We start from the raw sequence: 14,237 nt of genomic DNA on the forward strand, positions 1-14,237 counted from the left end.
CCTTTCTGGCTACTGTGCAGTTGAAGAAGAAGGAATGGAGAGGGGGGAAATCAACAGAAGTTGGATACCCACTGTGTATGTGGATGGCGCATCTTCATCTTTATAAATGTAAATATGCAGAATAGGAATGCTACTTAGCATTAAATACAAAACAGCAAACTCGACTTCTTTTCTTCTATAGCTAGTTCCATGAAACCACTAATTACATAACGTAGCCCCCTGCATTGATCTAAAGTGTCTTCAGATCCAACACTAAATTTCTATTTATTTTAACCTATTCTCCTTTGCTAAAACAGCCTACCGTACACCATTCTGTGTGTGCATATTCATGGTTTAATAAATGGTGAACAAATCCTTCCTCTTTAAGCTTTCTAGGGTCTCAAAGTAGTTGAGTTCATTTTGAAAAATCTTCTTGGGCTTCTGAGTGAAGTTATACTTAATTTACATATTACTCTAAAAAGACCTGAGATGTCACTGAGTATAGCTGTGGTGCTTTGAACAAAAATGGCCTTCAAAGAGAGGGGCACTATTAGGTGTGGCTTTGTTGGAGTAGCTGTGGCCCTGTAGGAGGAAGTGTGTCACTGTGGGTGTGGACCTTGAGGTCTCTTTTGCTCAAGCTATGTTCAGTGTAACAGACAGTTCACTTCCTGTTGCCTATGGATCAAGATGCAGAACTTTCATCTCCTTCTCCAGCACCATGTCTACCTGCATGCTGCCATGTCCCGCCATGATAATGGACTGAACCTGAAATGTGAGCTGGCCTCAGTTACATGGTTCCCTTTTTATAAGAGTTGCAGTGTTCGTGGAGTCTCTTCACAGCAGTAGAAACCCTAACTGGACCAATAGCCTTCCGGGAGTGTTTTCTGTCCCACAGCGATACTTTACAACAACTAATCAACATATGCCTGGAAGCATCACTGGGAAACCCTCAGGACACCTTAAGTTCTTAAGTCAGCGTTTTACACATCCTAAACTCAGTCTTCAATGGAGCAATAAGAACAAACAGGTTGTGCAACTTTTGGCAGAAGTTAGAGAGTCATTTGGGAAGACGGAATCACAATTGAGAAAAGGCTCCCACCAGACTAGCCTGCAGTGCATTTTCTTGGCTGATGGTGACTGATGTGGGAGGGACCAGCTCACTGAAGGTGATGCTACCCGTGGGTTCATGGTTCTGATGCTATAAGAAAGTGGTCTGCTTAAGCCAAGTAAGCAGCACTCCTCCATGGCCTCTGCTTCAGTTCCTGCCTTGAGTTCCTACCCAACTTCCCTGGACGATGAAAGAGAAAGCTGTAAGATAAGATAAACCCTTTCCTCCTCAGCTTGTTTCTGGCCATGGTGTTTTATCACAGCAATAGAAACTAAGATCTTCTGTGTGCCTGACTACAGTTAGTCTTACAAAACACCGAGATTGCAGGAGGAATTATCATTAGAGGTAAGCGAATGAAGAGCCATTTATACAAAATTTGGCACTAAGTAGACACTTAGTAAATGGTAGCTGTTATAACTATTATTACAATTAATGCTAAAAACATTAGGTACAACAAACCCAATGACAGGGTATATGAAAACATTTGAGAACAAGATAACTATAGAACAGCCTTTTCTGCCTATCTCAGGGTGTAAGTTTGGGTTCTGCCTCTTATTTATAATATGATCTCAATTAATTCTCCTTGCTTTAATACAGTATTTTATTACCACCAAGTAGAATGCCAACTACAGCATGCTCAGTCTCTCTGTCAGTATTACAGCTTCCACTATATATTATTGTAACCATTACATTTGTACTGGGCAGTCACTGTTTGGAAGTCACTGTGCCATACACAGGCATGCAAGGCGCTCCATGGAGTTTATACATGAAGAGAGAATAAAGACATAATCAAATGGGTGACCTGATTCACACATGTGATAATTTGTACAATTAAAACAAATAGATCAGTATGACTTAAAAAAACAAACAACAAACCCAAGGTCTGAGGAAGTGACTTTTTTAGCTGAGGTCCAAAGGGTAAAATGAAAGCCGTGAAGAAATAACGAGCTTAGTTACTAAAGCAACAGAAGTGGTCCTCCACCCTTGGCTCTTCTCGTTACATCCAATAGCATCACGACTAAGGAATATGGCTAAGAAGCATTTACACAGAAGGGAGGATGAGGAGAAATAAACCAGTCAGGATCTGAGGACCATGATAGGAAATTTGCCCTTTAGTCTATCAACACAGGATTAAGAGGGTTTAGGCATGATCATATTTCAATCATTTCTTTTCAACAGTAAAAGAATAATTAGAAAACATTAGATGTTTGGTAATTTAGACAAAATAAGTCACTGCCTATAAAGATGGAAAACATCTCAACTTATTCAAAAATAATTAGATCATTTCAATAGACCTACTATGAACTAAAGATTGTGGTAATTTACACAGAATTGGCCACTTTCTATAAAGATGGGAAGAATCACAGCTTATTCAAGAAGAATTAGATAATCTCTATAGGCCCACTATGAACTAAAGAAAGTCAAGCTTAAAGACTGAAGAGCTCACAAACAAATCCAGACCTGCAAGGCTTCACTGGTGAATTCTGCCAAGCATTTAAGGGAAGAAATACTATCAGTTTATATGTATTCTTTAAGAAAACATGCAAGGAAGAAATAGTTATCAGCTTATTCTGTGAGGTCCTATATCACCATCACATCAAAGCCAGATGCAACGTCTAGAAAAACAAAACTACAGGTCAGCATCACTGTGAACAGAGATGAAAAATTATACAGTAAGGGCTGCAAATTGACTCATCAAAAGGTTAAAAGATAAACATTGTGACTGAATAGAGTTGATCAAAGGATGGCACCACTGATTTAACATTTAAAAATCAACTGTATCTGTCATACTTATAAACTGAAAGATTCACATGCTCATCTTAATAGATACAGGAAAAGTGGGACTTGGGATACATTTAGTAATAGAGCTATATTTTTAAACACAACATACATGAAATACTGAATCCAATTCCTAGATTCTGTATACAGTCTTTGCACCTAGTGAAGCTAGTCTCTTTCCATTACTGTCTATTTTCCAATGTATTCATTCTCTTTCTCCCTTTGGAGACAGGGTCTCTCACACTCTAGCACATCCTGGCTACTTACTGTGTAGACTGGGCTGTCCTCAATCAAAGTCCCCCCGAATAAAATAAATAAATGGAGGCTGCTGAAAGTGGCATGCTGGAGAAAACACAAAACTCTGGATGACTTCACCCAAAAGTTTGAGCCCTAATTTTCCTGACAGTTTACATAGAAGCGGCCCCAAATAAAGGTACGGGAATCATACCAACTCACACGCAGAACCAGCCTAGGCCTCTGAGGGATCTGAGGAAAACAGTGAAGGCCACAGAGGAACAGAGCAAACATAAAGGACACATCTGAAAATCCTAAAGTGCCACAAGAAAAGAGATCACGGGACAAGGAATGTGTCGCACTTCCCGGTATCCGCAGTGCCTCCGCTAACTGCTCCCTCTACCTCCTCACCACACAGCAAACATGGCTTCCCTCACTCACTGTTGTCTAACACTTCACACACCTCAAGGGCAGCAAGCACTTTTCAGCAGCACACTCAGAAGAAATGAATCCCACTAGGTGGGGGAGTTCGGGGGTTTCCCCCTTCATCAACTATTTCACGTTACTTTAAGACTTACTCTGCCCACTCCGACCATCAGCTTTTCGGTCACTCACACATCCCTGGGCCCTTAAGTAACAATTCTCTTGTTGCGCACATGAAGAGATTTCAAAACCCAGATGAATTGGGTCACCACCTCTGCCCCATAATTTAACACAATTATCAAACCCAAAGGACTTATCTGCATCAAGTTTCAGCAACAAGTTCCCATAATGTGACCTGGTGTGCACAATGAGGCCCTGGAGGAAGGGCCTCTGAAGAATGACTGTGCCACCCCCGGATTTCTGGATCAGAAGTCAGTGATGGGACAAAGGAACACTGTGTATCAGGCCCTATCTCGCACTCCGACAGACTGTAAGAACTACAAGCTTAGGCCCTTTCACCAGCCAGAAACAGCTAACAGGCAGAGGACCCCAACCCTGAGGACCTTTCTCCAGATGAATCTTGGGCGCTTTTACCCCTTACTTACAATATGCCTGCTATTCTATCACGAAGCTGCTCAAGAACCCAACACCTCTTTTTTAGAAGAGAACGCCTTTCATTCGGCAGACTGCTATTCCACATATCGTCCTCAAGGGGTCGCCGCACTCTCCACGAGCACCGCTCTCAGAAACCGACTTTGACCCTAACAGAACAGAGACATGGGGGTGGGGCAGGAGCTACTACACTTTCCCTTAAATCCTTTCACACTTGATCATTTTAGTGGTCAAACTTCCTCCCTCCCTCCCTCCCTCCCTCCCTCCCTCCCTCCCTCCCTCCCTCCCTCCCTCCCTCCCTCCCTCCCTCCCTCCCTCCCTCCCTCCCTCCCTTCCCTCCAGCTGCAGGACAACACCTCCAGTCCAGGATGACTAGTCTACTTAATTTCTATACCTCATTCCTGCCAAACCTCAGCGACATAGAGTAGTACCTGCTATGCCTGCAACTTCAAACTCTCATTCCCTACTGGCAGAGTATGTCTATTTTTTATTTTAATATATGCTACCAAACAGATTTTCAAGGAGAATGTTAAATCCTGGACGATTGCAAGCTTGTTTCCAGAAAAGGTTAGGCCAAAGAGAGATAGCGGCTCAGAAATCTTAGCACAGCTGGGCATGGAAGTCCCATGCTGAGGCGAGGTTAGGCAGTACAGCTGAGCAGGGACATCTCAACTCCTTTCCCCGTTCAGGTCTGGACATTAGCAGACAGGCTCTCACTTCACACAGAAACATGGGAGAAGATTCCTTCCCAGAAAACAGAATAATTGAAGGAAGAGCTACAGATCCTGAAAACCAGAGACTCAAAATGAAACGCTGAGTTATACTCAATACTCCACAATGAGGCTTGCCCAGGGAGCCCAAACATTCTTATTAGTCCGGGTGTGTTGTAATTTTTTTTTATTGAAAAAAAAATTTCCGCCTCCTTCCAGCCTCCCATTTCCCTCCCCCTCCTCCCACTCCGCTCCTCCTCCCCCCACTCCTCTCCCCCTCCCTCTCCAATCCAAAGAGCAGTAAGGGTTCCCTGCCCTGTGGAAAGTCCAAGGTCCTCTCCCCTCCATCCAGGTCTAGGAAGGTGAGCATCCAAACTGGCTAGGCTTCATTTAAGCATAGGTTGTCATGGATCTTGGGGTCCCTAGTCTAGGGCATGTGCAGAAACCCCGCCTCTGTATGTAATGACCATCTAAGGAGAGAGAGCAACAGATGATCAGCTCTGGGCATGTGCAGAAACCCAGCCTCTGTATGTAATGGCCATCAAAGGAGAGACAGCAACAGATGATCAACTCTGGGCACGTGCAGAAACCCCGCCTCTGTATGTAATGACCATCTACTGAGAGAGCAACAGATGATCAGCTCTGCGCATGTGCAGAAACCCCGCCTCTGTATGTAATGACCATCAAAGGAGAGAGAGCAACAGATGATCAGCTCTGCGCATGTGCAGAAACCCCGCCTCTGTATGTAATGGCCATCTAAGGAGAAAGAGCAACAGATGTCCTCCAGCCTGAGGGATTCTCCAGACAGTGAAAACGCATGGCATGCAGAGCTGTTTTCATAATCTTAAAGAAAAAGATGATTTTGGCCAGTTTGAACATTTCCATCCAACCCAATAGATGCAGAAATAAAGACAAAGACACACCGACAGGGAGTCTTGCCACATGTGCCACGCAGAACACAATTTCAAAGTTTATTGTTGGCAACCAACTAGCTATCTCTGACAGCGACAGAGAAAAGTCACAAAGGGCCAAGAAGAAAATCACAGAATATAAACTCCACATTAAATAGATAATCATTTTAAGGAGGGAGAAAGTTGTTAAAAACTTAAACTTTGATAAAGATACAAAAATAAAAACGTTTATAAGGGAAATTACAACGTTGTGTATGTGGTACCTTCTCTATACGACAAGGCATCTCTGTATAACAGGGAATATGAAAAATACCAATGTAAGAAAAAAAGCGCATGCCCAGAGCAGTAAGCATGGTTGTTATCAGGAGTAATTTAATTTCCCTCTGGTTCTCCACAGTTTACCAACAGCAATTCTGCAATCAGAAGTTCTGAGTATCTGTAACAGTTAGACTTACCTGGAATAACGAAGATAAGCAGTTTCGGCCTGGTGACACTCTGTTCATCAAAGAGGTTAGTCCAGGGCCCACATTTTATAATCTGGGTTTCAACTCCACCACAGAAAAAGAATTCCTCACGCACAGGGATTTCTTCCTGAACGTCTGAGTCCATCGCTAAATAAAAGGATGCAGGGGGGCAGGTATGAGAAATAAAATAAAGACCGAGCAAAAGGCTGTAGTCTCAGCCCTCAGGAAGTGGACGTGTGAGATCAAGGTCAGCCTCTTTAGCTACATAGAGTTAGACACTAGTGTGGAGACCCTGTCTCAACCTTTCCCTCCTCTCTCCCCATCCCCACAAAAGGCAGAAAAATATAAAACCTTGAACCAAAGACAATATTGAAGAATTAAAAAGGGTCATTTCAAAAACACTCAGAAGAGAATGCCACAGGGCACGTCCCAGGTGCAAGACTATTCAGCTGTCTGCATCAAAAGACTGAAAGGCAAATTCAAACAACCACAAGGGGTTTCCTGAGAAACAGGCAGTCACAGGTCAAGAATGAAAAAGAGGTCAGAAGGGAGCCTGAGTCAAAGACAGGTTAGCATTTTCCCCTGTGGCTGTCTCCAGTTGGAAGCCACAGTGCCCTTGGATGACTTCCCTCCCCTAGGCTGGCATTCTCTGGTAGCTCAGTGCCTCACCTGAGATGGGCCCTCAACCTTTACCTGGCAATGGCTGGGGGAAAGCTCAGCTCTCCCAGGATGGAAAACACTGAGTTCTTTATGCTCATTCTAGTCACTCTCTTCTGTCCCAATTCTGCAGCACAGTCTTGTGTAATGGAAGCACCACATCATTGGATTGTGAAAGAGGCACAGGGAATACCAGGACATGAGGCGGCAAGCATGCAAGATTCTCTGAATCACGGTATACATACAAACTGGAGACTCTGAAATCTTTAAGTAATCCCCCGTCTCCGTTTTTGCCCTCCCTGTCTGTGGGCACCAGGTCTCAACACTTCAAGACTCTGTCCCAGCCTTCAGGACAGCCTGCGCCTCCCCCTCGGGCTACCCGGTCCTTTCCTTCCTGCAGTCACTCTGCTCATGCCTTCTCCCCAGTCACTTCTGGACCACCTTCCCGCTGCTGTCAATGACCCATTTGCTGCCTCCCACCAGGAATTCCAGCCCCTCTCCCATGGCTGCGCTCACAGCTCTGATCCTGGGCTCTGAAATGCTTCTCTTCTGTCAGGGGAGGCCATGCTAAGTTCCTGGCAGAAGTGGTTGGAGAGTGGAAGCTGGAAGCCTCCCCTGCAGGCTCTCCCTGGCGGACACGTCTTCCCCTCTGTGCTGCTCAAGCTGTGAAATCCCCCAGCCTCCTTTCCAACTGGAGGGGATTTTGTCACCGAAAGATACAGACTAATAACTGGAACTGTTTTTCACTGGTAGAACTGAGAGCTCCTGGCACAGAGTGACTAAGGGCCAAGAATACTGTTAAAAATCGAGTCCCCACAATAAAGCATGCAGTCCAAAGGTCACGGATACCCAGAATGGAGAAAACTGCTCTAGTGCTGGGTGAGTGCCTGTCTCCAGGGGGTCACTAACACCAGCAGTGGGATCGCCAACGTGCCTTCTCTAGGTCTCCTCACAGGGCACCAGCAGCACTGGGGCGATACCCCAAATGGCTGTTCCATGGTCCCTCCTCTAGACAGCCAGCTGCTTTGTTCTCCCTGTTGGCCCGGAACTGTGGGTCTCAAGCTGTGCACAGGCATTCCGGACACACCTGAAGTGGGTGCTGGGATTTGAACCTAGATCCTCAGGCTTGCAGAGGAAGCATGCTCATTTCCCCGCCCACAGTCTTTTTCTCAGTGGACACTGGTTAGGTAGCCAGCTAAGTTTTAGACTTAGTGCAAGAGTCCAAGAATAAGAATATAGAAAAGTAGGTTCCAGAAATAGGAATGCAGAAGTAAAGAAATATAAAGTTGAAAGCCTAGGAGAATGAGAGCAGACTGTCGGCAGCTTTTGGATTAACTATTAACAGTGGGTAACTTTGCCTTACCACCCATCGCTCTGTCTGCAGGACTGAAGCAGCCCTCTGCAACTGATATGAGCTGAGTTAACCTTTTAAGGATGGGATGTACTGACTTTTTGGTTGTGCATTGTCCCGTACCCTTTCCTGCTACACAAAACTGGCAATATCAGGGGAGTGTAGAGCTTTGGTAAACACCAACAGGAAATGCCAAAAGGAAACAATGGGCTAAATACAAACACTAGTTTAACTGAAAAACACTGTTAATGAGAAGGGGAAAAAGGCAATTTGTATCTGAGTTTTATCTCAAGATTGTAAAAATTCTCGCTTGCTTCTTGCTATAAAAAAGGGAGTTTGGAAAGAGCCATGGCCACGGCTATAGAAGGCCATCACTGACTGTGGTCACAGTCATAGAGAGCTGATAAGCTTTTTGTGCCCTAGGGAGAATTTTTTTCTTTTTCTAAAATAAAGATTCCTATTGGTTTAATAGACTTTGGTGGTCTGTACCCCATCTTTGTGTGATGCGAGTACCCAACACAAGTACTCAATGCCTTTCCCCAGACAGGTCATCATAATTAAGGCAAAGGCAATGCTGGTTAGGATGCAGTGTAACTGGAAATTCCACACATCTGGAAAACTATCTGACAGCATGGGTCAACACCTACAAAAGGGACCACTTTGCCTCATTTTGAGGAATTAATTCCATACAAAAAATAAAATCACAAAAATATTTCCGTAAGAAATGTAAGCAAGGAGTGCTGCTTAATAACAGTCCAAGGGCTGAAGAAGCTAAGTGGCCACTAATGGGGTTAGGCACAGTATGACAAAGCAGTGTAAGAGAGTTAATGACTTAATGACTCAGCATTCGGGAGGGATAAACTATAGTTCTGAGCATACGTGCCCCATCGAGACAGCTCTGCTAATTTCCTTTAACTTTCCTTTTCCCCCTAAAATTTCTATGATTTCATTTCTCCAGTCTTAGGATCTGGTGTCCCCTCATCCCCCTTGTCTATGTCCACATTCCTTTGTCATTTTTATGAATTTAGGTGGGAAGAAGGAACAAACACAGGGTTTTTTTGGTTTTTTGAGACAGGGCTTCTCTGTAGCTTTGGAGCCTGTCCTGGAACTAGCTGTGTAGACCTCAAACTCACAGAGATCCGCCTGCCTCTGCCTCCCGAGTGCTGGGATTAAAGACATGTGCCACCACCACCCGGCCTTAACTGACTTTTCTTAAGCAAGAATGATTAGAAAAAATTAAAAACTTTAGATGTGTGAACCACTCCCAATACAAAGTATGTTGACTAAATAAGTTTCACTCACCTTTATATTCAGGACTATTTTAATCACTAGTAAATGTCACTGTAGCCTCTGTAAGGATCTGTCCTGTCTCTTTAAGAGTCAAGCCACGCCTACTCCCTCCCCTGTCTGCTGAGGCAGGCAGATCTTCCTTCCTGCTTGCAGCCCAAGCCTCTTCTTTTTCCTTCTCCCTCTCGAAGAGGCAACTTCTGCCTCTCCGGTCTCTCCCTTCTGTCTCTGCCCACTGTTCTCTCTCTCTCTCTCTCTCTCTCTCTCTCTCTCTCTCTCTCTCCTCCCCCCACTCTGTTCTTCCCTCTTCTCCTCTTCCCTTCAATAACCCACTAAATAAATATCCAACCTCACTCTGCACGGCTTGCCTATCCTTCTGTCTCTTGCCTGCCAGCACCACACAGGGACCAGCCACCTTTGGAGACCTGCTGCATGGTCTCGTGAGCCGTCCCTGCCTGAAACTGGCTGCTGTCAGGACACGCTGCCCCCTGCCTGCTCCCACTCAGGGATCTGCAGCATTTTTAATTAATTCATTACAGCCTCCTCTCCAGAAATATCATAACACAGTAGGTGTACTTGTGAAGGTTTTCTGACATTTACAATGCATCAGAAACAAAATCGATGGAGGCTAATACAAAATGTTAAATTAGGGCACATACTGCCAAGTCACTGGCCACACTTAACACTTTAACCAGAGGGAAATCCAGCCATTAAACACACCTGACTCTTGACTAATTAATTCCAAGTAATGATACTCTGGGTTTGATTAACGTCAAGATTTCTGAGAGTTCAAGCAGACGTGAAACTCAAACATAGTCTATGAAAACTGGGAAACAAAATCCACAACTGCGATTCTAAAAGACTTCAAACACAATAAATAGACTGAGAAGTGTGGAGTTGACACTGGTGTTCCCAGGGCAGCCTTCCCTTCCCTCATACATCTGAGTCTCACCAAGCAATGGAGAAGGAAGGAAAAAAATCTTACCTCAGAGCCTGAGGTAATTCAGTTCTGCAAGGACAGATTAACAAAACACTCTGTTATGACAATTATAGGTTGCAGAAGGGCGACAGTTCCACCCTTGGCCTCGGCTTCAGCCTATGAGCAGGCCTGGATTAAATCAATTTGATAAGCACCAAGCATCAAGATGGACGGCATCCAAGGGTGACTATGACTTATGCAATTTATGAAAACCTGTTTTTCTAAATACAGGTGCTTACCCGTATTAATAATTTTTTAATTTTATGTTGCGACATATTTTTCCAATTTAATCTTATACACACCTAGGCAATATGTGAAACAGAGAATCATCATTGACCAGTATAAATCTTAGAAGTTCAAACCTACAATATTTTCATAAATTTATTGTAATACTTAGAATGCAACTATAAAACTATATTGTATGAAACCAATGGGAAAAATAAAACTAAAATTATGAACAAAAATATTCAAAATAGAGTTGTACGTGTGTCTTATTAGGCTGAAGCATCTAAATGTCTGTGTTTATTTTATCTACCAGAATTCCTACTGTCCTGTACAAACTGGTGATAACTTTTAAAAAGCTTGAGCTAGAATGACCCAAGAGTTGTCAATCACATTATGAGGAGTTTTTCAGATTTTCCCCTTTTCTTCCAGTATTTGTGTGTCCTCACCTGTTTGCATATGTATGGAGGGCAGAGGTCAACTCAGGGTATCTTTGTCTATGCTCGCAGGGACCTTAATTTCTTCAGACAGGGTCTCTCTGCACTGACTGGCTGGCCAGCAAGCTTTCAGGACCCATATGTCCTCTCCCACTCTCCCCATGCCAGGGTCACAATAGAGCTCTTAAGTGAGCACTCGGGGTCCAAACTCAGGTCCTTCAGCTTGCACAGCGCACATGTTACCCAGGGAGCAGCCGCCCAGTCTGCAAGAGTTCCATTACTCTGTCTATTAAGAACCTGTGTCACTTACCACACATATCGGAGTCTAAGAAGCTCCTAAAGCTTCCTCAGAAGCAGGTCTCCCTGTGAATCATCAAACACACGCACCACTTACTGTCTCACCATGAGACACAGCAGAACACACATCACGCATTTCTGATTCTTGCATGGAAATTAATTCGTGTGGTTCCTGGGTACCAGCGTCTAAGCTATTTGTGAAATATTTGGTGACTGGAATGCACAGATTGGTTCTTGGGTTTGCGGCAGACACGCCAAGTTTGTAATTCATATGGAATGACGATGAGAGAAGAAAATATGAAAAATAGCAGAAGCTCTAGCTTAAATACTGACATGCTGGTTATCTGGATGTGTTAAATCACAGAGGTGAGACTGCAGTTGGTTTTGCTTAGAGGTTTGTTTTTTGAGTGGTGCTGGGGATTGAACCCAGGGCCTTGCACATGCTAGACAAGTGTTCTACTACTTAATATTCCCAGTCATTCGAGGTTTGTTTTTAAGTTTAAGATGTAGTGAATCTGATTTTGCAATAGCAGATCAGCTTGCTTCCAAAAAATCTTCCACTGATGACAACTAGAGAAGCAAGGGGAAAAGCCTTTTCTGCCTGTTAAAAAAATACCAGTAACCACTAAAAGAATGTCCAAGAATGTGTAATAAATTTGCTTAACAGGGAAAACAAAATGTGATATATGAGTGAGAAAAAGGCAGAGAATAAATTTTTAAAATATAACATCAAAAATACATAATACAGAGCCTTTCGGCAGCACTCTGCTCTCTCTGTCCCCAGACCCAACCCCACAGGCTCATCTCCAGCGCTGCAGCAGACACCAGCTGCTGCCTCCCTTTCCCCTGCCCCCATCTCCTGTGGATCCCGCAGACCAATCTCTCCTGGCTTCCTTTCCCTGACTCATTGCTATAACCCAGCTCCCAACTCAAGCAGATGATTCCTGCCCAACTGCAGGCCACACGTTTCAGAAAACCAGGTGGGCTGCCCACAGACTGTGATGGCTGTGTGCTGCACGTTTTCCTGGCCTGCTTGGCTGCTATAGTCATGGGGAATGCCTCCTGGTTTTGCAGGCTGGGATGAAGCAAGGAGTTGAGGGAAAGGGGTTGGAGGGGATGTCCCTGGGATCCGCAGGAGACATGGGCAGCTGCAGCAGGAAGGGAGCCCTCATCTAGGGAGAAGACTGAGAAATTGGGTCTCTGGAAACAGAGAAGTGGAGAAAGTCTATGGGAATAGAAATAAGGAAAAGATGGTCTTTCAAATAAACAACACGGGCCAACTAGAGATCAACATAGAAAATGAATCTACCATAGCACAGAGTAAGCTACATAAGCATAAAACAGAGAGAGCAATAAAACTTCCAAGAGACTCATGTTTCCACTACAACTTATCTGCTGACCTTTGTACAGTCAAAGGTTACTTAAACCAGTCACAGCATACCTTCGCCATGAAGGAAAGGGTTTTAAAATGCATCCTTTAGATTAAGAACATGCATTCATCACTAGACACTGGTAGTGAAAGTACAGGCAGGAAACAGAGTAGGAGAGGACACACACGCGTATGTACAGTCTTCTGGTTATAAGACCGTTGTTAGGATGTCCTCCAGCAACAGGTGTGAATCTTGAATGCTACTCATGTGTCATTACACATTTGTTTATGTGCTTGTATGTGTACAGATTTACAGTGTTCTCCCACTCTGTAATTTTCTTCCCATTCTCTTAATTTCTCTGTATACAATTTATCTAAAGATATGACTACCTTTTTGTGGGGCTAGGGGTTGAACCTAGGACCTTGCATATGTTAGGTAATTGCTCTATCACTGAGCTACATCTTCAGTCCATACTTTCTGTACTATGTGTGTATAGTATCTATACATACAAACCAGACTTCAACATGCACATCTCTAGACTATGCAAAGAACGTCTACAAATCAGTAAGAAAGAGACAACCCATTTAAAATACAGGTAAAATGTCAGAAGGGCACATTTCAAAAGCGAATGGCCCCAAACAGATGGCTAATAACCATAAGGGCTTTCTAGAAGAGTCAAAGAATACCAATATGGAAATCATCATCTGGGTATGTTGGTGCACGTCCAAAATCCAAGAATGTGGGAGGCTGAGACAAGAATGTTGTGAGTTTGAGACCAGTCAGGGCCACATGATATAAAGTTGTCTAAAAAAAAAAAAAACCAAACAAACCCTAAAAAACAAAAACCCAGGTGTTGAGGCTAATACCTATTTTCCTAGCACTGAAAGGTAGAGGTAAGATCAGGTTCAAGGTCAGCCTAGATTAGAGAAGACACCATCTCAAAAAAAAAATACAGAATAAAAAACTCTATAAAGTATAATGCTAATCACAGGGGAAAGATTTACAGAAACACACACACACACACACACATTGAAATCAGGCCTGGAATTCTCCAACTCCAGGCTATGAAGGTCTTGAATACCAGCTTAATGAGTTAGGGGAACCAATAATTTCAGACTATATCTGATCTATATCAGGGACCTGAACTGATAGTTGCTACAATTTAAAAATTAAAAAGTTCCCAAGAATTACAGTATCCCACACTTGTTCATTCAACATGGCACACCATCCTAACACTTAAACCTTTAAACAACATGTTATATCCTCACAGATTATGTGGATTAGAAATTTTCAAAGGCTAGAGAATAGTCAGTCTTGGTCAAATCTCAAGTAAGTTACCTAAGAAAACTCAACACTGGCTTTGACGTGTTCACTGGGACAGGGTCATCAGGAAGTAATCTTATTAATAACCCTACAA

General features: G+C 43.6%; 1 protein-coding gene across 3 annotated transcripts in view; it reads right to left on the bottom strand.

The window, feature by feature from the left end:
* Ldah (lipid droplet associated hydrolase) overlaps positions 1 to 14,237 on the bottom strand; it is a 67,689-nt gene that overhangs the window by 51,606 nt on the left and 1,846 nt on the right. For 2 of the 3 annotated variants that reach the window (XM_075983976.1, XM_075983974.1), the window contains exon 2: positions 6,212 to 6,367. In XM_075983976.1, coding sequence (XP_075840091.1) covers positions 6,212 to 6,365 — 154 coding nt within the window. In that variant the 5' untranslated portion in view covers positions 6,366 to 6,367. Of the gene's footprint in view, positions 1 to 6,211; positions 6,368 to 6,913; positions 6,935 to 14,237 lie in introns of those variants that run through there. The other variant, XM_075983975.1, reaches the window with a different exon arrangement.

This window comes from Microtus pennsylvanicus, chromosome 8 (genome assembly GCF_037038515.1).
Source record: "Microtus pennsylvanicus isolate mMicPen1 chromosome 8, mMicPen1.hap1, whole genome shotgun sequence".
In the NCBI taxonomy this organism is placed as follows: Eukaryota; Metazoa; Chordata; class Mammalia; order Rodentia; family Cricetidae; genus Microtus; species Microtus pennsylvanicus.